Source organism: Entelurus aequoreus, linkage group LG23 (assembly GCF_033978785.1).
Source record: "Entelurus aequoreus isolate RoL-2023_Sb linkage group LG23, RoL_Eaeq_v1.1, whole genome shotgun sequence".
Taxonomy (NCBI): domain Eukaryota; kingdom Metazoa; phylum Chordata; class Actinopteri; order Syngnathiformes; family Syngnathidae; genus Entelurus; species Entelurus aequoreus.
Window position 1 is genome coordinate 20,048,264 of NC_084753.1, and position 25,542 is coordinate 20,073,805.

The 25,542-nt window shown below is 38.1% G+C and overlaps 1 protein-coding gene across 6 annotated transcripts in view; it reads left to right on the forward strand.

Moving 5' to 3' along the window:
- The window catches only part of LOC133640975 (dystrobrevin beta-like), a 72,845-nt gene that overhangs the window by 10,248 nt on the left and 37,055 nt on the right, over positions 1-25,542 (forward strand). For 5 of the 6 annotated variants that reach the window (XM_062034721.1, XM_062034723.1, XM_062034724.1 and 2 more), the window contains exons 2-6: positions 13,580-13,629; positions 21,106-21,200; positions 21,334-21,414; positions 23,142-23,355; positions 23,451-23,536. In XM_062034721.1, coding sequence (XP_061890705.1) covers positions 21,107-21,200; positions 21,334-21,414; positions 23,142-23,355; positions 23,451-23,536 — 475 coding nt within the window. In that variant the 5' untranslated portion in view covers positions 13,580-13,629; position 21,106. The remainder of the gene's footprint in view (positions 1-13,579; positions 13,630-21,105; positions 21,201-21,333; positions 21,415-23,141; positions 23,356-23,450; positions 23,537-25,542) is intronic. The other variant, XM_062034722.1, reaches the window with a different exon arrangement.

Below are 25,542 nucleotides of genomic sequence, written 5' to 3' on the forward strand. Positions count from 1 at the left end.
AAAAGGTTGGGGACCACTGATCTAGAGGGCTTATATAGTGGGAGCATATCAGTGATATACTTGGGCCCTAGACCATGTAGTGATTTATATGTGAGCAGGAGGATTTTGAAATCAATTCTCTGATGTACAGAGAATTGGGCATTAGGCACCAATGCCCTGATATCAAAGAATTATATGTTTAATCTTCTTTGATAAAACATATAATCTATTACATGGCTAAAATGTTTAGAATGAATTAATAATACAATTATATGCATTGAGTCTATTAGAATACTAAAAATGCCAGGAGCTAATCAAAAAGATATCAGTGTGCAGCTTTTTAAACGCATCATCACAAAATGCTTGTTTCTTTTTGAGGAAGATAGTTTTATTGTTTTATTATTTGTTGTTATTGCTGATGTTTTAACTGTCCTTTTTTGTTTTTACATAAAAAAGTATACTTGTTTTATTTTGCACTTTTTCTGTCCTTTTAAATGGACAATAGTTTAATAGTTATCAAATTTTTTGTAACGGCTTAATTATTTATGAATTAATTAGTCATCTTTATGTTAGTTAGCATGTGCCTAAAAATATGTCAAGCTGAATTTAAAAGGGAAGATGTGTGCGCTTTATAATCCGACTAGTTGACTAATCGTTAATATAGTCGATGGCTAGTCAATTATCAAAATAGTTGTTAGTTGCAGCCCTAGTAAACAAAGAGAAACCTGAGAGGAAATATTTTCTGCAGGTTTAGTGCCAGGAAGTTACGGCTGTGCGAGGTGATCCACATTGGTCTGACGGCGCTAGCGAGTTAGACCAGATGTTTTGGGCGGATATTACAGGGTTCACTGTGGCATTTGCTTCGCCCACTAATGGCAGGCATGCTTGTAACTAAATTTTTTGCTTTCAACTTAAAGCATAACAATTAGCCGAGAGACAGCTCTTATCTCAAAACACTCTTAAGTTGAGGTAAGACTGGGCTGTATATTTTCTTGTAGAGGAAGTTAAAAGGAGAAACATGAGTGAGGAAGCTCAGCATTCATCCTAACTGTCCCCTGAGGACTGTGTCAGTTTATATTGACACTAACTTGTGGGTGATTTGTTTACAGACTTAAAGGCCTACTGAAACCCACTACTACCGACCACGCAGTCTGATAGTTTATATATCAATGATGAAATCTTAACATTATAACACATGCCAATACGGCCGGGTTAACTTATAAAGTGACATTTTAAATTTGCCGCTAAACTTCCGGTTCGAAACGCCTCTGCGGATGACGTATGCGCGTGACGTAGCCCGGGGAACACGGGTATGCCTTCCACATTGAAGCCAATACGAAAAAGCTCTGTTTTCATTTCATAATTCCACAGTATTCTGGACATCTGTGTTCGTGAATCTGTTGCAATCATGTTCATTGCATTATGGAGAAGGAAGCTGAGCAAGCAAAGAAGAAAGTTGTCGGTGCGAAATGGACGTATTTTTCAAACGTAGTCAGCAACAACAGTACACAGCCGGCGCTTCTTTGTTTACATTCCCGAAAGATGCAGTCAAGATGGAAGAACTCGGATAACAGAGACTCTAACCAGGAGGACTTTTGACTTCGATACACAGACGCCTGTAGAGAACTGGGACAACACAGACTCTTACCAGGATTACTTTGATTTGGATGACAAAGACGCAGACGTGCTACTGTGAGTATGCAGCTTTGGCTTCTAAACATTTGATCGCTTGACCGTATGTGCGCAACTTTTTTTGCGTATGTACGTAACTTTTTTAAAATATATAAGCTTTATGAACCTTGGGTTAGGTGAACAGTCTTTTGGGCTGAGTGATTGTGTGTGTTGATCAGGTGTTTGAATTGTATTGGCGTGTTCTATGGAGCTAGGAGCTAGCATAGGAGCTAAGAGTTAGCATAACAAAGACTTAGGTGTTTTTATGCAGGATTAATTTGTGTCATATTAAATATAAGCCTGGTTGTGTTGTGGCTAATAGAGTAAATATATGTCTTGTGTTTATTTACTGTTTTAGTCATTCCCCGCTGAATACCAGGTACCGTGAGTATGCAGCCTTGGCTGCTAAACATTTGATAGCTTGACCGTACGTGCGCGTCACGTACGTAACTTTTTAAAAATATATAAGCTTTATGAACCTTGGGTTAGGTGAACGGTCTTTTGGGCTGAGTGATTGTGTGTGTTGATCAGGTGTTTGAATTGTATTGGCGTGTTCTATGGAGCTAGGAGCTAGCATAGGAGCTAGGAGCTAGCATAACAAACACGCAGGTGTTTTTATGCAGGATTAATTTGTGGCATATTAAATATAAGCCTGGTTGTGTTGTGGCTAATAGAGTATATATATGTCTTGTGTTTATTTACTGTTGTAGTCATTCCCAGCTGAATATCAGGTACCGTGAGTATGCAGCCTTGGCTGCTAAACATTTGATAGCTTGACCGTATGTGCGCGTCACGTACGTAACTTTTTAAAAATATATAAGCTTTATGAACCTTGGGTTAGGTGAACGGTCTTTTGGGCTGAGTGATTGTGTGTGTTGATCAGGTGTTTGAATTGTATTGGCGTGTTCTATGGAGCTAGGAGCTAGCAGAGGAGCTAGGAGCTAGCATAACAAACACGCAGGTGTTTTTATGCAGGATTAATTTGTGGCATATTAAATATAAGCCTGGTTGTGTTGTGGCTAATAGAGTATATATATGTATTGTGTTTATTTACTGTTGTAGTCATTCCCAGCTGAATATCAGGTCACCCCCGGCTCTCACAGCATCTTCCCTATCTGAATAGCTTCAACTCCCCACTAGTCCTTCACTTGCACTTTACTCATCCACAAATCTTTCATCCTCGCTCAAATTAATGGGGAAATTGTCGCTTTCTCGGTCCGAATCTCTCTCACTTCATGCGGCCATCATTGTAAACAATAGGGAACTTTGCGTACATGTTCAACTGACTACGTCACGCTACTTCCGGTAGGGGCAAGCCTTTTTTTTATCAGATACCAAAAGTTGCAATCTTTATCGTCGTTGTTCTATACTAAATCCTTTCAGCAAAAATATGGCAATATCGCGAAATGATCAAGTATGACACATAGAATAGATCTGCTATCCCCGTTTAAATAAAAAAAATTCATTTCAGTAGGCCTTTAACTGCGCACACAGGAAAAAAAAACTCCCTGTTGTCAAGTTATTTATTCAAATAAGCAGATTTTTTAGTATGGAATTACCTCAGTGGTTGTTTATGTGCGGCTGAATTGTGTCACTGTCTCCACTGTGGGTGGGAAGATAATGATGGTGAAAGTGAAACCCATGATTAGATCAACAGTCATTCCTATCCAGCCTTGAGTTCAGGGCTATTCAACTGATCATCACTATTAAGTGCTAAAACTAAAGTAAATCAAAACATAACAGAAAGACTATGGTAAAGTGAGTCAAAGATCTTCTGTATTATAGGAGTCAGTGTTTCTCTAAGGATGGCAATCTATTTGTGGCAGTGGGTTGCAGGGGAGATGCTAGATGACACTTCATCTAATTTGCATAAGCTGACATAATGCAAAAAGTGAGCAAAAAACTTTATATCGTGTTAGAAATGTAATAGATCTTACTTCTGTCGCCTCTTTTTGTGATGGGTGGAGTGCGATACATGTTTTAATTTCAATTTCCAATAGGGATTTACAATAATGAAAATGTAAACAAAACCAATAACTAGGGATGTCCGATAATGGCTTTTTTGCAGATATCCGATATTCCGATATTGTCCAACTCTTAATTACCGATACCGATATCAACCGATACCGATATATACAGTCGTGGAATTAACACATTATTATGCCTAACTTGGACAACCAGGTATGGTGACGATAAGGTCATTTTAAAAAAAATTAATACAATAAGATAAATAAATGAAAAACATTTTCTTGAATAAAAAAGAAAGTAAAGCAATATAAAAACAGTTACATAGAAACTAGTAATTAATGAAAATGAGTAAAATTAATTGTTAAAGGTTAGTACTATTAGTGGACCAGCAGCACGCATAATCATGTGTGCTTACGGACTGTATCCCTTGCAGATTGTATTGATATATAATGTAGGAACCAGAATATTAATAACAGAAAAAAACAACCCTTTTGTGTGAATGAGTGTGAATGGGGGAGGGAGGTTTTTTGGGTTGGTGCACTAATTGTAAGTGTATCTTGTGTTTTTTATGTTGATTTAATAAAAAAACAAAAAAAAACCATACCGATAATTTCCAATATTGCATTTTAAAGCATTTAACGGACATCTCTACCAATAACCGATCATTTCCAGACCTTTACAACCGATAACAGGTCTTTATGTATATATATATACTGTATATTTACACAATATTTGGTGAGAATATAATAATTAAACAGTTCACACTTATGCCCACAATGTAGACACTCTTCTGACACTATTGCTCTCGGGTAGAAAGTGTTCTTGAACCTGTTTGTCCAGCATTTTATCGTCCTGTATCTCCTGCCCGACGGCCAGGGGCGCCGAAAAGGGGGGGTAAAGGAGACGGATTCTAGGGGCCCATGATGGAGGGGGCCCAGAGAGGCCCCTAATGATGATGAAATTATAATACAGGGGGCCCTGTAAAGATTCTTTTCATGGGGCCCAAAATCCCTAGCGGCGCCCCTGCCGACGGCAGCAGTTTAATAAAAAAAATATGTTTTTAGTAATCTGTGGGGAAAAAAGCCAAAATGCTCTGCTGTTTTTCAAAGACCTACAGAAAAAAAAATGCCGGTCAAAAATCTTACCATATCTTTTATATAAGAAAAGTGTCACTTCCATGGACCAGCAATAAATCAAAGATCATTTAACGTGTTTGTCCCACACAAATTGAGAACTTAACTGATGTTGAAGAGTTCTGCCCTCTTTAATAAAATTTAACCTAAACCAAATTACAGTAAAATGTCATTTTGTGTGAAGAATGAATTATTTTTGTTTATTATTCCTTTGGATGCCTCCTGCGACATAGTATAATAAAGTAAAGATTCTTGTATACATTTGAAAATCAGTGGCAAACCTTGTGAATGAGGAGTGCAGGATCTCAACAGTATAATTAACTCAACATTTTTGTATGCGATATGTTTGTTATTACAGTATGTGTCTAGTTTTCTCTTCAGGGCAGAAAGCACCCATTCAGTTCCTATTTTCTGGTGTTTCTTTTCGGTCTTGTCACTCTAACCATCTGATGTTCTCATGCTTCGCTTCCTTCCGGCTTCTAAAGAACATCTTGTAGCACGTCTTGTTTGGCTTCCATTCGGTGTCATTCATCCTTTTTATCGCCATTTTAGCCTCCCTTAAGAAACTATTTTATTTTATTTTAGTGCACAACGGAACTTCAAATACAAAGTCCAACACATGATGACATGAACCTCTGATTTTTATTTGGATTTCAAAACTATTTTTCATGCATGCCAGTTTTATGCAATTTTAGAGGCATCATTTTCTCAGAAGCTTTGGTCAAATTCTGAATTGTACAACCTTGAGGCCATTTGTTGGTGCAGGATTAGCTTTTCTTTAAGATAGGATTGCTTTCAGACCAGACAATTGTATTATTTTATATTTACATTTTAAATAATATAGTACTTTGCAAGGAAAGTTGAACCAGGGCAGTCTTCAATAATCAGGCATGTGAAATCAGTGTTTTTAAACATTTATTTACATGTCAAAATATCCCTTCTGCGTTTTTTAATGAAATATATAAAAACATACAATTTAAAAAAAATTGTTGAACGCTTGCCTCAGCCGCTGGTACTCGCTGTTCCTCTTGCCTAAATGCCAAACTGAGCACCGAAACAGGCTCGCTATTTAGCAAACCGCCCAGCTAGCCTTTCGCTCTCCGAGCCACAACATTCACGGCTGTCTACTTTGCTGCTAATCATATTTGGATGATTATAATCCAAACACTGATAGTTCAGGACCAGTTGTCATGCTAGAGTATTTATTAGTAGCCAGCGAGAAGTTGTGTTTTTGACGTGACAGATCGTTAACAGAGGTCACAACACCAAAAGTGTTGTGGCTACAGGATAGAGTTGCCAAATGGGAAGTGTTTTCTGAGTTATTTGCATGCATGTTATTGCCTTTTACATTACATTTTTAATAATAGTAATGTTGGTAAATAATCTACTAAAAAATTAAAAATTATGTGGTACATTTCATGGGACATGTAAGTGTCAAAAAGGCAGCCAAAAGAGGTTCGTAGATGAGAATAAATCTAAAGGTAAAATATAGTATAGAAATGCACACATTTGCAGGAACTGGGGGCGGTATAGCTCGGTTGGTAGAGTAGCCGTGCCAGCATCTAAAGGTAAAATATAGTATAGAAATGCACACATTTGCAGGAACTGGGGGCGGTATAGCTCGGTTGGTAGAGTAGCCGTGCCAGCAACTTGAGGGTTCCAGGTTCGATCCCCGCTTCTGCCATCCTAGTCACTGCCGTTGTGTCCTTGGGCAAGACACTTTACCCACCTGCTCCCAGTGCCACCCACACTGGTTTAAATGTAACTTAGATATTGGGTTTCACTATGTAAAGTGCTTTGAGTCACTAGAGAAAAGCGCTATATAAATATAATTCACTTCACTTCACTGGAGTCTGGATTTTCAAATTGTTATTTCGGGGTTTGCGTGGCAGCCCTTTGTGCTGATAGAAATGGTCCTCTTTTTTTCTCAAAGGGTGCTCACGTTCTTGACTATAAAGTTTCACTGCATGTGTTTGCTAAATACCTGTGTGTTGTCATCACCTGGTGCTGTGACAACACTGCCACTGTTTGTCTTCCTTTTGACACTGGGACAGAAATAGGCAAGCATTTGCCAAATCCTAACAGTTAAAGTAGATCATCGGGTACGGGCACGTTCGATTTCTTTACTTTTTAATGAGAACATGACTTCCTGATTGAGTTAGGAATAAATCACTTTTATCATGAATTTTAATGCGCTTCAACAACTTATGCAGAAGAGTCTTTATAGTTTATACTGTACTTTTGTGATCTTAATTATTACTTCAGTGATTGACTGTTTTGTTTATTTAGAACCGGCATACCAAGGTTACATTGAACTTACTGTAGTTTTGATTGATTGATTGAAACTTTTATTAGTAGATTGCAAAGGAAGAGAATACATTATATGAAATAGTACAGTACATATTCCGTACAATTGACCACTAAATGGTAACACCCGAATAAGTTTTTCAACTTGTTTAAGTCGGGGTCCACGTTAATCAATTCATGGTACATCACATGTTTACAGTATGTCCATATATATAATGTTATTGTGACCAAAATTATCATGGTTATCATTATTATCGTGGTATTGTTGAATATGGTAAAAAAGTACTTACACTAAAATCTTTTAACCAAGTTTAATTTTTTTTCAATGTACTTAAGATACATAGACTTCCAATATACTTTCTTAGCAGAGGAAACTATAAATGTATTGTTCAGGCTTCATAAGACTCATATTTATTTGTTTATTTTCTTCCATTTTTGAATTAGTAAAATATTGTTTTGTATGTTAAGTAGGGATCTGTATTGGGGTAAATATTTGTTAAGAAGTATGCGATTGCCATTGCCGATTAATGCCTTTTATTGCCAATCACAAACGCTGATCCTTTCTGGCTGATACTTAATTATTTTTAGTCCCCAGGCTGACAAGCAGCTAGTAGCTAATTATGTGTCTCAATTCACACGGCAGTAACTGTTGGTGCGTAGTAGGGTAGTATCAGTCTATGATCAATTCTCTGCACACAGGAGGATTTTGAGGTCAAAACCCAAATTATTTAAATGAGTAGTAAATAGGAGTTTTGGGGTTTGTTTAGTACTTTGTTTTGATTAAACAAGTGTATGCAATAGAGTAGAACAAGGAAGTGGTTTAAATATTGTGTTGATATTGTTAAGCTGTCAATAGCCTTCTAACCATAAATTATTGGAAAAATGTACACAGATAACACCTGTGATCGGTATTGGTATCGATTGATCTCACTCATGGATGATCAGTATCTGAATTGGCAGCATAAAACAATGCTAATGTTTAGGCCTGTCAAGTACCAAATGTAGGTAGATTTTCAACTTTCCTCATGTATTTTGGAAGGCATCCCAGAAAACTTGTGGGTTAATGTTTCTACCAAACTAATCATGAAATCACCAAAGGCTTATTTCATATCTTTCATGCGCAATGTTTGAGTCTCCGAGGGATATTACTATTAACTCCACCAGATTAAATCCCCCAAATATGCCGACCAGATCCAGGAAAACAAATCTGTCCTACTCACTGGCCATCTTAATTGCATAAATTGAGATGTGTTGCTGTTTTTACCTGCCTTGTATCAATGACAGCACATAGGTCAAAGTTCTGTTGTAAGACACTGGAGAGGCAGGGGGAGCTTTACTTTTTGTTTAACCTGCTTGTAATGGACTGACTATATGACTAAAAATATAGATACTTTACTATGATATATTCCAGCTATCCCTTTCTAATACCGTATATCCTGACTAAGGGTGAAAATGGGCGACACTGGCCTAGTTCTCAGTCAGTCACAGTGTGATTGTGAATGGAGCATTTAGTGGGAGTCTAGCATAGATTGGACAAAATGTTTTTAAAAATGCATTATCTCCGACTGTCCAGCATCATAAATACACTAACATCAGATATAAATACTGTACATGTAAATTTACAATGAAGACATGTCTTACAGTCTGATTGATACATGCAGGTCAAAATTAGAATTGCATATTTGCCATTAATTGATGAATTATGCTGATGTCAATGTAAAAAAAAAAAAAAGCTCTTATCACATTATTAGCTTTGTGTAAACCAGAGATATTTGGCTTTTTGATGTATATCAGTATCGACCTTTTTTAATGGTATCAGGCTTTTTTTTCTGACAACTACATCAACAAATATATACACATATGATAATACTATTAGTACCGTTTTTTTCGGATTACAAATCGCAGTTTTTTTCATAGTTTGGGGGAGCGATTTATACTCTGGAGCGATTTATGTGTGAAATGATTAACACGTTACCGTAAAATATCAAATAATAATTATCTCATTCCCGTAAGAGACTAGGCGTATATCAGCAATCGTCACACACACACACACGTCAACCAATAAAAATTCGGCGGGGGCGGGTCATGGCAGAAGTGCATTGTGAAAAAAAAGATGCTACCTGCTACTACTTCCGTACCTATGAAAATTGATCATTTCAACATTGGTGGTAACTTATAAAAACTGAGAAGGGCTGAACAAAAATGGCACCGAAAAGGAAATCATATACTGCAGGTTACAAGCTGGAAGTAGTGAAATATGCAGCAGAAAACGGCAATCGAGCAGCAGAAAGAAAGTTTGGCGTAAGCGAGAAACTTGTAAGGGACTGGCGAAAAGCGGAGGCTACTCTTACTGAAATGAAGAAAACTAGTTGTTTAGAAGCGACACCGAGGAAGAAGATTTCATCAGGTTTAGCGATTAGGAGTGACAGATTGTTTGGTAAACATATAGCATGTTATATATGTTATAGTTATTTGAATGACTCTTACCACTATATGTTACGTTAACATACCAGGCACGTTCTCAGTTGGTTATTTAGGCGTCATATTACGTACACTTATTCAGCCTGTTGTTCACTATTCTTTATTTATTTTAAGTTGCCTTTCAAATGTCTATTCTTGGTGTTGTTTTATCAAATAAATTTCCCCCAAAAATGCGACTTATATATGTTTTTTTCCTTCTTTATTATGCATTTTCGGCCTGTGCGATTTATACTCCGGAGCGATTTATTATCCGAAAAATACGGTAGTTTGTTTTTTTAATTAAAAAAAAGCATTAGTGAAGTACATAGTAATAACCACTGCTCAAGCACCAGACCGTTTGCCCTGCATGAGGAAAGTCCCCTTTTTGCTGCAGCCTGTTTTCAGGGTTCAAAGTGTAGGAAAAAAGTAGCGGCTTATAGCAAGGAATTTGCGCTAACTGTCTTCTCATAAAAAGCATTGACTGAACTTAAACTGAGAAAAAAGTATTTTTTAACTGAAAATATTTTTTTAAATGTTAAGCATACTTGTCGTGCACCTTAAGACTGTCTTAACTTTTCTCTTCTTTTGTTACGTCGGTATTGTAATGTACTATATATAAAATATCACAATCATTGTATCATGCCACATAATTGTGGTATCAAAGGCAAAATATTTCAATATTGCGAGTTACCAATGTGATACTCCACCTTATGTTGCATGAAAGTCTACTGCGTAAACCACTACACTACCAATTCCATCGTGGGGGGTGCTTATTTTATGTAAACATAGCCTCCATGTGTCTAAAATGTCCAATGAAATCACTGCTAAGAAAAAGTGCATGGATCACAATCTGCTTTCTCAATTTTTTGAAATCTTGAAGTGTCTGCAAGGATTTGGGTCTTAAGTCAACGAGCCTCCTCTGGTGTGTGACACTAAAGGGCCACACTGAAAAGAAATAGCTCTCATGGGTATTTCAGAACTGTCTGTGTCTGAAGTTATTCCCGCTGCATGCACATCATACAATACGCACACACTCACACATTCGTAGAGAACTGTCAGGGCAGACATGAGGATACAGAGCAGCTGCAAGTGGCTATGTGGTCATGTGGCATGCTATGCTCTGTGTGTGCGCGTATGTGTGGGTGTGTGTGTCCAAAGGGTGGTAAACACCCTCTTACCCCTCTTTAGTACGCCTTCGCCTGCCTGACGCCTCTTTCTAAATCAGCGTCTTGCTCTTTTTGAGTCGTCCCAACATTTCATCAGTGCCATTCGTCTTCATCCACTGTGAAGAATAACTCTTTTGGGCCGCAAATCCAGCAGCTTGTGATTCCATGTTTTAGACTGCACGCAGCTGCAAACAGGTGTGTACACTGTGTGTGTATCTGTGCGTGCAAAAGAGAGAGTGTTGTGGTATGCAGGACAGTCGGGCCTGTGCACGCGTGATCAGGGTTATGATAAAATACTAAATTTTCTGTGTTGTGGTTGCACAGGTACACTAATGGGTGGTCTGCCCTCACCCACAGTTATGGAAAACAGTAAGCAATGGATGAACACATATTTGGACTAATTATAGCTAGTTTCAAACAAGGAGGACTGCACTTTTATTAAGATAGTGTGGAATTTGAATAAAGCTCCAAAATTAACACTCAGCATTTGTGATTAATTAATCGGCAGTTGCGATCACATCCTTTTTCCAAAAATTGCCCGATACTGATCGGTAATCGATCCATTGGTACATCCCAAATATATACAGTAAGATCATGGGATCGGTACTCTGTATATGTGCTCTTCTATTTGTTATCAATATCCAGCAACCAGTTTGGCAAAAAGAATCAAACAGAATGACAATCTTAGTCAAGTATGAACTAAAAAAACAACACAACACCTAACAAGTAAGCTAACTCACAACAACAATGAACTGCCATTCTTTCTGGGTAACAATAACAAAGCGCTGATAGTAAACACACAACTTTAACTGGTTTTTACAAGGTGCATGCAAGGCATGCTGGGTACTCCAGCAGTTCCTCCCTCAGCGCTACAATATAGCGAGCTATTAGATGTGCATTAGCCGCGCACACTTACATGGAGCCTAGGACACATAAAAAAATGCCCGTGTGTGTGATATAAAGCAACACCCGTTAAATCAGTAACTTTGTTCTGGTGTTAAATGAGGTATAAAAACATGAGATCATGTCGCACATTTCTTATGACTGAAATCAAAAAGCTCTGTTTCAACCATGTCCATTCAAATGTTTGTCAATATAATTGGTGCACATTTGGACACAGATTTTACTGTTACAGCTGTGTGGCCTCACTGGGATTAGTTCACTGAAACCGTCGTCTTATTGTAGTCCGTCCTGATTACAGTAGGAGTAAAGCTTGATGTTGTCCTCAGCCAACATTCTTTTGGTCCCCACTCACTTGAAATGACTTTGTTGTATACTGCAGCTGTCAGCCTATGTTGTGCTCCCTGAGTTGCACTGTACACCCATATAAATATACAGCTTGTGCAGACTTACCCTAAATAACAGCCATGTTGCTTGAGAACGAGTGCATTTTATTTTGTTGCTGGGGTCTTATTGACGGCGGCTGTACAGGCTTGTTGCAGGTTCAGCATCAGGGCAAAGTGACGGGGGGTGCCGTTAAAAATAACAAGGGCCTACATTTTGTACAGTAAAACAGTAGGTAATAACGCTTGCTTCATGATTTTTTTTCTTATCTGGCATGTGACAGGGTTTCTGGCTAAGTACAAACTTTGATGACTTTATCATCAGAATTTGAAGCAGGAATGAATATATGTGGAATTGTTTGTGAATTAAACACATCTTAAAGCAATAGATAGATAGATAGTACTTTATTGATTCTTTATTTACTTTATTGAATAGAGCAGGGGTGTCATTCGTTTTCATTGAGGGCCACATCATAGTTATGGTTGCCCTCAGAGGGCCGCATTTAACAATGAGTATTATATGAATATGCGTGTGTATATACATATATATATATATATATATATATATATATATATATATATATATATATATATATATATATATATATATATATATATATATATATATATATATATATATATATATACATTAACAATATTTTTTTTTACATAAGCTGCAAAAAAAATCTTTACATTTTACTGCAAAAACTGGCAGCTCATTCACCAGAATTTTACAGTAAAAGCTTTTTTTTTTTTTTTACAGCGTACAAAAAAATGTAATAAATGGAATGGAATGGAAAAACAATACCACTGTTTTTAGCGGTAAAATTCATGCAACAGAGCTGCCAATTCATTTTTACTGTAAAATCTCGTTATTTCAATGTTTTTTTTGTTAGTTTTTTAATGTTTTTGGTGTCTTACTGTATATGGGAAAAAACAGTACCAAAGTTGATTTTATGGTAAAAAAACTCAGTCGGCGGAATTTAACCGTAAAATCTATTGTCAATTTTACAGTGTACAATTTGATTGATAATTTGTTTTGAAATCATAAGTCAAGCAGATATTCAAGTACAGTATTTATCTTTATTTTAGCAAAAAATATTTTTGGAATACATGTTAATATAATATTTTTATTTTGATAATATTGCATTTTAATATATATGCAAATTCATGCAGTACATGATTTTTAATGTCAAAATGGAAATAAATATATTTAGTAATAAAAGACTTCGCATTTTATTAACGCCTATTTCCAGGCTTTTGCGGGACACATAAAATAATGTGGCGAGCCAGATTTGGGTTTGACACCTGTGCAATCGAGCATCCAACAAGTGGAGGTCCTATTGATTCAGTCTTAAGTAGTTTTCTGTCCAATGAACATAACATGGTATTAACTTTGGGACGCCCACAAAGGAATCCTGCTGTGGCACAAATCTGCTCAGTATGACACTGGCATCGGAACAGGAGTTCAAAACATTCAGAGAGAGGTTCTGTCAACTCATTTGAATAAACCAAGATAGATATATCATAGTGTTTGAAAAGGCTGTGACACTATTGTCTGGTGACTGACGATAATTCATTTATAATGGCCTTTTCTCTGTCTTTCTATTAGACATCCTTTTATTGGGGCTCCTCTGACCTGTGACCCCCTGACACACAGAGGTATGGCCATACACACACACAAGCTATCTTTCCACCAAGTGGGACAGCTCATGTGTGTTTGTTTGTACACAGCTCAGTGAATGTGGACCATAATAAAACACTATGGTGCTACAAACCGCACTGTGCAGCGATGCCCACACACAACTAAAAAAAAAAAGAAACGTACATGCAGTCGATTTTTTTTCTCTCTTATTTTTCTATAGTTGGGTTCCGTGACCGTGTAACGCATCTGTTTGTCATCACTCGCATAACCTTTTAAGGGTTCTTCTCAGGTCACATGGGCCCCTGTCACTGCTCTAAACTTACATGCAGCTTGTGTTCACTGCTCATAAACCAGGAATACTTTTATATGTAGTGTAGTAACTGTTGGGTGCGTAATTGAGGGTAGAAGACAACACTTCTACAATGACAGCTATTGAAAGTATTTGATGTCAGACTGACTACACACAAGTCTCAGGATTTAGGCATTTCAACGTTTCCCATACTTATACCATACCATAATAAATTTGGTCACCACAAAAAAATGTGGCGCTAGCTCACAAACACATTATAATTAGAATGTGAGAATGATCTTTTGAACAAGCTCATTCGCACCCTGATATTTATATATTGGATACTGTACAAATTCAATGAGTATTGAGGCCCCTCTGGATTCTGTTTTTCACAAACGCGTCTAGCAACAAATCTAGCGACTTTTTATGTTCTTATTGGACACTTTTGGAGACTCCAATTTAGGGCTGGACGATATGGCTGAAAACTGTATCACAATATGTGTTTTATATTGGTCGATATCGATATTATTTCTATTTTTAATATGGACCAGGAGAAAAATATGTTATTAAATGTTAACATTTCTATTTCAAATGTAACCTTCCTCTGATTAGCTATCAAGGCAGAAAGGACAGGAAATTTCAACACAACCATGGAAAACAGTCAAACAATCAATTTAAGCAAAATTCTAAAATCACAATAAACACTTAACAAATACCCTCAATAAATTAAGGTGGAAAAAAGCAATATTTAAGAAATGTTTAATAAAGTCTAACAAAATAGTGCAAAATGTAAATGTAGAGAAACTTGGGAAGAACAAGTTTTTCTGCAGGTTTACAGCACGTGGTCTGTGTAACATTTAATTTGGTCCGTTATTCGTATTTAAGTATTGAAATGCTCCCTGTATGATCAGTGTCAGAGCTTGGTCCGCATTGCCGTCAGTAAGTCGGACACGTTTCCAGTGAGGGTTGGACTCCGCCAAGGCTGCCCTTTGTCACCGATTCTGTTCATAACTTTTATGGACAGAATTTCTAGGCGCAGTCAAGGCGTTGAGGGGATCCGGTTTGGTGGCTGCAGGATTAGGTCTCTGCTTTTTGCAGATGATGTGGTCCTGATGGCTTCATCTGGCCAGGATCTTCAGCTCTCACTGGATCGGTTCGCAGCAGAGTGTGAAGCGACTGGGATGAGAATCAGCACCTCCAAGTCCGAGTCCATGGTTCTCGCCCGGAAAAGGGTGGAATGCCTTCTCCGGGTTGGGGAGGAGACCTTACCCCAAGTGGAGGAGTTGAAGTACCTCGGAGTCTTTTTCACGAGTGAGGGAAGAGTGGATCGTGAGATCGACAGGCGGATCGGTGCGGCGTCTTCAGTAATGCGGACGCTGTATCGATCCGTTGTGGTGAAGAAGGAGCTGAGCCGGAAGGCATAGCTCTCAATTTACCGGTCGATCTACGTTCCCATCCTTACCTATAGTCATGAGCTTTGGGTTATAACCGAAAGGACAAGATCACGGGTACAAGCGGCCGAAATGAGTTTCCTCCGTCAGGTGGCGGGGCTCTCCCTTAGAGATAGGGTGAGAAGCTCTGCCATCCGGGGGGAGCTCAAAGTAAAGCCGCTGCTCCTCCACATAGAGAGGAGCCAGATGAGGTGGTTTGGGCATCTGGTCAGGATGCCACCCGAACGCCTCCCTAGGGAGGTGTTTAGGGCACTTCCAACCGGTAGGAGGCCACGGGGAAGACCCAGGACACGTTGGGAAGACTATGTCTCCCGGCTGGCCTGGGAACGCCTCGGGATTCCCCGGGAGGAGCTGGACGAATTGGCTGGGGAGAGGAAAGTCTGGGCTTCCCTGCTTAGGCTGCTGCCCCCGCGACCCGACCTCGGATAAGCGGAAGAAGATGGATGGATGGATGGGTATTGAAATGAATTTACATTATGCAATAATTTTTTTATATATTATTGGACCATGCTATTATTTTAAAGTTGCACATTTGTTATATTTTGTTATTTATCTTATTAATACAGTCCTACACTTTAGTTTGTACCTGTTGTTTCCGTACATCCAAATAGGGAACAGGTAGGGAAAAAAAAGATGAGCGTGGTGAAGGACTTTGGTCCGTTAGGAAAAAATCCAAAAAAACTGCCAAACTGTTGAGGTAATTTTTCCTGTTATATCCACAATTTATTTGTTTTCCGCAGCACTCATTTTTACTTTCTCTTCTCTGATTCTGTTTTCATGCCAGAATAATCAGAATCAGACAGCAACGGACAATTAGGACTGCAGAAAAGACAATCAGTGTCAACCAGGGCTGGGCAATATGGCTGAAAACTATATCACGTTATCCGTTTTTAATATTGGTCGAAATCGATAATAATTGATACTTTTTATGACTTATTTAAGCCTGCCAATAAATACACTGAAACAATTTCCAACTTACCAAGGGTGTTATTTATCAGTGGAGAGGGTGTCTTGTAGCCAGGTAAGATGAACGTGAGTTTCTGTTATTAAAGGCCTACTGAAATGAATTTTTTTTATTTAAACGGGGATAGCAGATCTATTCTATGTGTCATACTTGATCATTTCGCGATATTGCCATATTTTTGCTGAAAGGATTTAGTATAGAACAACGACGATAAAGATTGCAACTTTTGGTATCTGATAAAAAAAGGCTTGCCCCTACCGGAAGTAGCGTGACGTAGTCAGTTGAACATATACGCAAAGTTCCCTATTGTTTACAATGATGGCCGCATGAAGTGAGAGAGATTCGGACCGAGAAAGCGACAATTTCCCCATTAATTTGAGCGAGGATGAAAGATTTGTGGATGAGTAAAGTGCAAGTGAAGGACTAGTGGGGAGTTGAAGCTATTCAGATAGGGAAGATGCTGTGAGAGCCGGGGGTGACCTGATATTCAGCTGGGAATGACTACAACAGTAAATAAACACAAGACATATATATACTCTATTAGCCACAACACAACCAGGCTTATATTTAATATGCCACAAATTAATCCTGCATAAAAACACCTACGTGTTTGTTATGCTAGCTCCTAGCTCCTCTGCTAGCTCCTAGCTCCATAGAACACGCCAATACAATTCAAACACCTGATCAACACACACAATCACTCAGCCCAAAAGACCGTTCACCTAACCCAAGGTTCATAAAGCTTATATATTTTTAAAAAGTTACGTACGTGACGCGCACATACGGTCAAGCTATCAAATGTTTAGCAGCCAAGGCTGCATACTCACGGTACCTGATATTCAGCTGGGAATGACTACAACAGTAAATAAACACAAGACATATATTTACTCTATTAGCCACAACACAACCAGGCTTATATTTAATATGCCACAAATTAATCCTGCATAAAAACACCTGCGTGTTTGTTATGCTAGCTCCTAGCTCCTATGCTAGCTCCTAGCTCCATAGAACACGCCAATACAATTCAAACACCTGATCAACACACACAATCACTCAGCCCAAAAGACCGTTCACCTAACCCAAGGTTCATAAAGCTCATATATTTTTAAAAAGTTACTTACGTGACGCGCACGTACGGTCAAGCTATCAAATGTTTAGCAGCCAAGGCTGCATACTCACGGTACCTGGTATTCAGCTGGGAATGACTAAAACAGTAAATAAACACAAGACATATATTTACTCTATTAGCCACAACACAACCAGGCTTATATTTAATATGACACAAATTAATCCTGCATAAAAACACCTAAGTCTTTGTTATGCTAACTCTTAGCTCCTATGCTAGCTCCTAGCTCCATAGAACACGCCAATACAATTCAAACACCTGATCAACACACACAATCACTCAGCCCAAAAGACCGTTCACCTAACCCAAGGTTCATAAAGCTTATATATTTTTAAAAAGTTACGTACATACGCAAAAAAAAGTTGCGCACATACGGTCAAGCGATCAAATGTTTAGAAGCCAAAGCTGCATACTCACAGTAGCACGTCTGCGTCTTTGTCATCCAAATCAAAGTAATCCTGGTAAGAGTCTGTGTTGTCCCAGTTCTCTACAGGCGTCTGTGTATCGAAGTCAAAAGTCCTCCTGGTTAGAGTCTCTGTTACCCGAGTTCTTCCATCTTGACTGCATCTTTCGGGAATGTAAACAAAGAAGCGCCGGCTGTGTACTGTTGTTGCTGACTACGTTCGAAAAATACGTCCATTTCGCACCGACAACTTTCTTCTTTGCTTGCTCAGCTTCTTTCTCCATAATGCAATGAACATGATTGCAACAGATTCACGAACACCGATGTCCAGAATACTGTGGAATTATGAAATGAAAACAGAGCTTTTTCGTATTGGCTTCAATGTGGAAGGCATACCCGTGTTCCCGGGGCTACGTCACGCGCATACGTCATCCTCAGAGGCGTTTCGAACCGGAAGTTTAGCGGCAAATTTAAAATGTCACTTTATAAGTTAACCCGGCCGTATTGGCATGTGTTATAATGTTAAGATTTCATCATTGATATATAAACTATCAGACTGCGTGGTCGGTAGTAGTGGGTTTCAGTAGGCCTTTAAGTTGATATATCAAGATATTACAGTTTCTCTTCTTACTCCATGCAGTGAATCCACAGCGAGACAGAAAGACGGTGCAACCAAAAAAGTAGTCGATACTGTTACGTGATTGGCTGTTAGCGTGTCCCTCCCATTGCACAGTGAATTATCTTAACTGATTGGCTGTTGGCGCGTCCCTCCCAATGCTCAGTGACACTTCCTGTTTCCTGTTTGCTGGATTCCCAAAGCGCGAGTGACTCAATGAAACAAATCTTGCTTCATAACTTTTGGTTTCTTCCGACCAAAAATATAAATATATACCGAATATTTTATCAAACACATGTTATATTGATATGGATTATGTATCTATCGCGATATATATTGGTATTGTTTCATCGGCCAAGCCCTAGTGTCAACTTTTCCACGCATGCAGCACTTATAGCGGTCCAGAGGTCAGGAAACTGCCAGGCAGAATCACTACAGAGCCCTCACACCTTAGTCACAAACTGTTCAAACCTTTTCCAGAATCAACTTTATTGGATTCTGGTTCCAATTCTGATCAGAATCAGCTTTATTGGTCAGGTATCTTTAAGACACAATGACTTTTACTTGGTAGACTGTGCTCTCTTTGTTCAAAATAAACAATACATATTAACGTTCCATAACTTAGGTCATGTTGACAATGAATCAACAGTGCCTCTGCTGGTCACAGTGAGGTAGTGCACTCGATTTAGCCTAAGGCAAATTATTGAATGGATTAGTCCTTTTATGAAACCTATCACTATCTGGTTCACAACTCATTTTTCGGCAGTGAGGACAATTTGGGGCCAGGTATATTTAACTAGTTTGGTGTGGAAGAGCCCTGACCTCAATCCCATGTAATAGAGTACAGCGAGTACGCCAGCAGGCCCTGACATCCAATGTCCCTGACCTCAGAGTACAGAAATTCTCTTCTGGATAAATCGACAAAAAATCCTAGAATCATAATCCAAAATCTTGTAGTCTCCCCAGAAAAGTGGAATTGGTTTAGCTGCAAAGGGTGGAGCATATTTTCACTTCCTGAATGTGTAATACCCAAGTGCCCTGATAGTCTCTCTGTCCCAATACAGTGCAACTTTAATGTAACGTGATATTGTCCCGACGATGACAAAAATATCAATCGAGCCTGACCTAGCTGAGTAATAATGGGAAGGGTAATTATATCTTAGATGCTTCCAAAGTTAAAATGGGAAGCAGACCTTGCACAGCAAATGCGCCTACATGTTGGCGTCAGGAGACCAATGCAGAGCGGGCTAGCAGTTACAGCTAACGTCCATCTGATAATAATAGTTTGCTCGCCATGGGAGTGGGATGAGTCGTAAGCTAGCGAGAGACAGATCGCTCATAACAGCTGGTGCACAAGATGACTTTTATATAACTTCTTCTGCATTAAGCCTGTTTACATTCACAGCTCCTGCTGGACTCTAGTACAGTAATAGCCTGGCCTTCCATTGAGGACTGATTAAAGTGTTTGTATTGATTTCTGGGTCAGTAAGCATTAGCGTTCAAACATATTTTTATGAAAACGGCACAAACCTAGGCCTTGAACTTCACTTCCAATCACACAAGTGGAAAATAATAACATTGGTTGTTATTGCACTACAAGTGACACTTATGCTCATTCCTAATAATAATATTGAGTGTTGCGAAACCACAAAAAAGGCTAAGAAAAAGCAAACCTCAAATTCTGGTCAATGCTTTTGGTGCTTACTGGCACAAGTTCTCGCAAATGCAAGTTTTGCTGACGGCAGTTTTGAATTGTGAGTTTTCATGTGCAATTTTAGAGACATAAGTTATGGTTTGATGTTTCAATCGACGTATTTTTATTTTTTTTTCCAGCCTGCCCTCAAGATGAACACTTTTAATAGAACATCTCATTTTGCTCTCAAGGACACACTGAAGCGGTTCCCTTGCACCACTGAACACGCTACACATGCACTTGACTGACTGGGATTAAAACTGAAATGTGTGTGCCTGAGTGTGCGTGTGTGCGTGTGTGCGTGTGTGCGTGTGTGCGCGTGTGCGTGTGTGCGTGTGTGTGTGTGTGTGTGTGAGAGAGAGAGAGATTGACTGAAAGGAGGAATCCTTTTGTCAGAAAGAAACATGAGGTCTCCTGGGAAGCTTCTAAATCCTCTCTGGAATGTGTGTATGGACAGGGGGTGTGACTAAGGGCATGGCTTAGCTTGTCACCATATTTATACAAGGGATGCCAATATATACATATATGTGTTTATATATATATGTGTGTGTGTGTGTGTGTGTGTGTGTGTGTGTGTGTGTGTGTGTGTGTGTGTGTGTGTGTGTGTGTGTGTGTGTGTGTGTGTGTGTGTGTGTGTGTGTGTGTGTGTGTGTGTGTGTGTGTGCTCCTTGTTTTCCGTTTCTCCCTTTCCTTTATATCATTTTTACAAATGTTTGCAGTTCATGCCAGTTTACTGGAAATATATGCTAGAGGATTTAGGTCACAGTCACACAATCACACAATTTCCATGGATAAAAAACATCTGACTGTCATCAAGTGAGAAATTCATAGGAATACTTTGTCGTGATAAACTATCAGACTCAAAATTCCTTTCTGCTTCAACCAAGTTCGGAAAAGCGTGGAATGTCTGATATCTGCACGGTCATGTTTTATTGCATGTCTGTCATGCAGGATGGTGATGGCGGAGGGGGCCCGGGGAGAGAGAGGTAGGGGGGATCCACTGGCTACCGTAGGAGCAGGCGGAAGGCAGATCCTGGTGGAGCTTAGTGAGTGATCTTTTGACATTTTCCTCTTTGGCCTTTTTTATAGATATTCTTTCATCGCTGTGATAATGTGGGTCATTACAGTTTGATGAAAAAGTCCAACAGTGTTATCATTGTTCTCTCTTCTGTGTCCCAGGGGAGCAGAACTTTGATGCCATTTGTCTCTCAACGTATCGAACGGCCTGCAAGCTGAGATTCATTCAGAAGAGATGCAACTGTGAGTCAAGGACTAATATTTTACTTATATTTTAGAGGGATCTTCTCTTCCTGTCATATACACACATTAATTACCCAAAGAGTTTCAGCTGTGACACAATGACCTGCTTGATTATTTTGCAGCGTTGTAGTTGGAATGTCAAGAACGTTTGATTGTCCTAAATAAATAAACAAACAATAAAAATGAAATGGACTCTGTCTTGATAAGCAAAAATTGCACATCAAATAATATTGAAAACCTTAAAGTGCAGTTTTTTCCCAAGTTGGAAAAACTGGCTTAGGTTTTCTTTTTCTTTTTTGTTGCCATCACTTTCCAACAATCTGGGCATTCTTGCTCAATTGTCGGTTTAAAGCCGATATTTTCCTACACAGGGACATTTGGTTTTGAAATTTAATTTTTGTTCCCTTAATTTGTTACTTTGCCGGTCTTCTCACAAGCAAGTAGCAACTTGCGAGGCTCTGTCGCTGTTGAAAACGAGCAGTCCCGTCTCTACACACAGAGACAAAGATTGTGGATGACTGACAAGAGGGTTCAATCCCTTTTATTTAAATCCGTTATTGAACAAACGCACTAAGGCGGTCAGAGCGATGCACAGCGTGGAACCTCTTTCACCCTGTTTGAAAGCAAGAGACGGAGAAAACAAACAGACGTGGCAATTTATCAATGCCAGCAAAATTATCGTGTTCATTTTCCTTTATTGTTTGATTAATTGGCTTATTGATTTTCAGCCCAGGCTTACAACTATTGCAAAAAGCCATTGCTCTTATTCATCAGTGATTTATTAGTTTATTAATAGTTTATTTTTTAACATGCATAAAATTACAATATGGTACATCACATATTTACGGTTTCACATTCCAACATGTCCAAAAAGGTGAAGAGAGAAGCATATTTTATTTAACACTTCCAGTCTCAAATTGTAACACAGAAAAACAGATAACTGAATGAATCAATACATATCAATATAGTTTATATGAACAGATTGTAAATTGTGGTTTGCATGATTTGCTGAATATATACAGGTAAAATCGAAAACAATTTAATATCGTGTAAAAGTCCATTCATTTCAGCATTTTAACTTCTAATGTGTAACTAATATGTGATATAAACTCATGCCATACAATGTCAAATATCTCAAACTTTTATCTGTTATTATTTTGATGATCATGGTTTACAGTATTTGAAAACCCCAAATTTCCTGACATTTTTTATTTGGGGTAATAATAGGCTGTAGTGTAATCCATATTTATCAAAATTATATCAAAATAAGTTTTGAAATATCTTGAGTTGCGTGTTATGAGCCTATGTCATACATTAGTTTCACATGATTGCAAGTATAAACGAACCTCTGCACAATATTAAAATGTTTTGAGTTTCACCTGTAATTGATGATAGATTATCTCATTTATCAGTAAAATTCAAGATGTTTATCAGAATTGTTCTTCTTTGTACTATAACACTTTTGAACAGTTTTTAGTTATAATTGAATCATATGTTTTTTGTTTTGTGTTAATGATAAGGACTCATTCCCTCAGTCAAAAATATTGATTTGGCTATTTTTCATGTAAAAAAAACCAGATCAAAATTAAGTGAAAACTAAGGCTAGTCATGGTGTATTTTATTGGACAGTCATTGTGTCCCGGCACTATTTTTTCCAGCTTGGACACATTGTACCTAAATGTAAACATGTGTCACCACTATTTGACACCACCTGATTTCAATTGCAGTGCACCTCATCGACATATACAACGTGATCGAGGCGGTGCGCGACGCTGGTCTGAACGCCGTGGAACTGAATGCCGGCATTTCTGTGACCAGGCTGGAGAATCTGGTGTCCTCTCTGTTCAACCAGCTGAGCAAGCGCCTGCCCACCACACACCCAATTAATCCACGAGAGAGTACTCTCCTGTTTGTCCAGTTCATACTTGCTGCCATTGAGAGGTACATGGAAAAAAATAGTTTCTTATCCAAATATGAGAGGCCTGTCCACATCCAGTATTTGTCATGTGTTATTTTTATTTATTTCTATTTTTTAGCGAGCCAGATGGCAGACTGACTGTGCTATCAGTGAAAGCCATTTTGTCTGTGTTGTGTGGAGGAAAACTAGTGGACAAGCTCCGCTGTAAGTATCAGCAGACACCAAAAAAAAGGATTAAGGTGGCTTGGGGCCTATTTGACCAAACTGTCTGTAAGGGCCTCACTCATAACTGCGGCTGCAACAGTTATTGATTTTGACTGTTTCACAATTATTATGCATTGATTCATTTCACAACATTGTAAAATTACATTGATATTCCTTATAGATTTTAATTTGTTATTTGAAAAAGCATTCATCTAATAATAACCTTATAAATACAGTACAAAATAATTCATATAAATATATACCACACATTTTTTTACGGTGTCCCTGAGTGCCTAGAAAGTCGCCTCATAAGTCAAATGTATTATTATTATTATTATTATTAAATGACCATATGTATTATTATTTATGTGTATAATAATAGGGTCCAGCGACCCCCCGCAATCCCGAAAGGGACAAGCGGTATAAAATCGATGGATGGATGGATAATAATGAATAAATAAATTAATAATTGTATGAACAACATAAGACTAAGTTTAACTATACTATTCCCCCAGAGGGAAATGTTACTCAGTTTACTAGGTCATAAACTCAAGTGTTATTGTCCTCAACTGTCAACTATGCCTATTAATTAATTTTTAATAATATTCTATGCTGTGTTGTTAACTGGCATGCACATAATTAAATTCCCCTAAGTGCTGTTATTTTACGAGCTCCTGATGTAATGTTAGTGTTCTACTCCAGCTATATTAGCTAACAATGCCTATAGTTGATTCAATACGGACAAGAATAAGCAATCTTTTTTTTAAATGTATTTATTTAATTTTTGTCCTGTCCACCTTCTCAGGGAAATCTATGTTGATGTAGATGCCCATATCGGCTGTTCAGATTTACTTTACAAAAGAGAAGTGCAGGAAACTTCTCTAGTTGCCTTATTAGTATTTGACTTTATTAAATGTATTTATATTATCATTTGGTGCAGGAGGGGATAGAAAGAGAAAAAAAGGAAGACAGCAAACACAACAATAACAACAACAACAGAATAAACAATCTTTAATGTTAAATGGTCAGTAAATGACAGGACTAACTGTTGCTGTTTGTTTACTCTGAACGGACTCAACGCTAAGCTGCTAAAGGTGGGAAAAAAGATACATTCTTCTATGCATCACGATTAGAATGTGGAAGATTCTGAATCGTTGGACAAATGTTCAAATATGGATTTTTTATGTATGGTAAATAAAGTAGTTTTAAAATGCAGCATTAATGCTAATGTTCTCAAAATGTTCATTGTAGCATTGGTCCTAACTAATAATAGGAGAACAAATAGCTAAAATTATTTTGGTATTATGTGTTAGCTGTGTTAGCGCAGAGCCGTGGACACATGGAGGAGGGAAGGAAAGACAAATTAAAAAAGTATGCTCGCCGCGGCACGAAACTAGCTTGAATGTAAAGTAGTGAAACAAAAAACAAAACAATGCTTTGTACCCTTCAACTGATGGCTACTGATACAGCAGAGATTACGCAGTTAAGAAGAGGAAATTGGCAAATAGATTAAATAGTCTGGAGAGACAATAATATTCATAAAGTGCGACCGCCGGCCGGCAGCACTTTCAGCCTTAGATATGAATGAGTAGATAGACGACACATGCCTTTGAGCTGCACGTTTATGGCGACTGGGGCCAAAGTGTCTGTGCATTCTGTGTTTATTTATCTTTTCACTTATTTGGCCACTACAGTCTTCCATATATATATAAATTATATATAAATATCTTTGCTGTGCTCACTGACATTCAAAAAACTAAAATGATGCGATACTGCATGTCACTAGCCAAAGGAGTAGCATTTTGTAGACATATTATTAATATTAATAATGATTAAATGTAATACATTTAGAATATATAACAATGATATACAACATATTAACAATATACAATATAATATAAATATACAATACTGTTAAATAATCGATTTATAATCAAAAGGTAGCCCCTGAATCGTAATTGTAATCAAATAGTGAGTTGCGCAAAAATTCCCACTTCCAAAAGCTA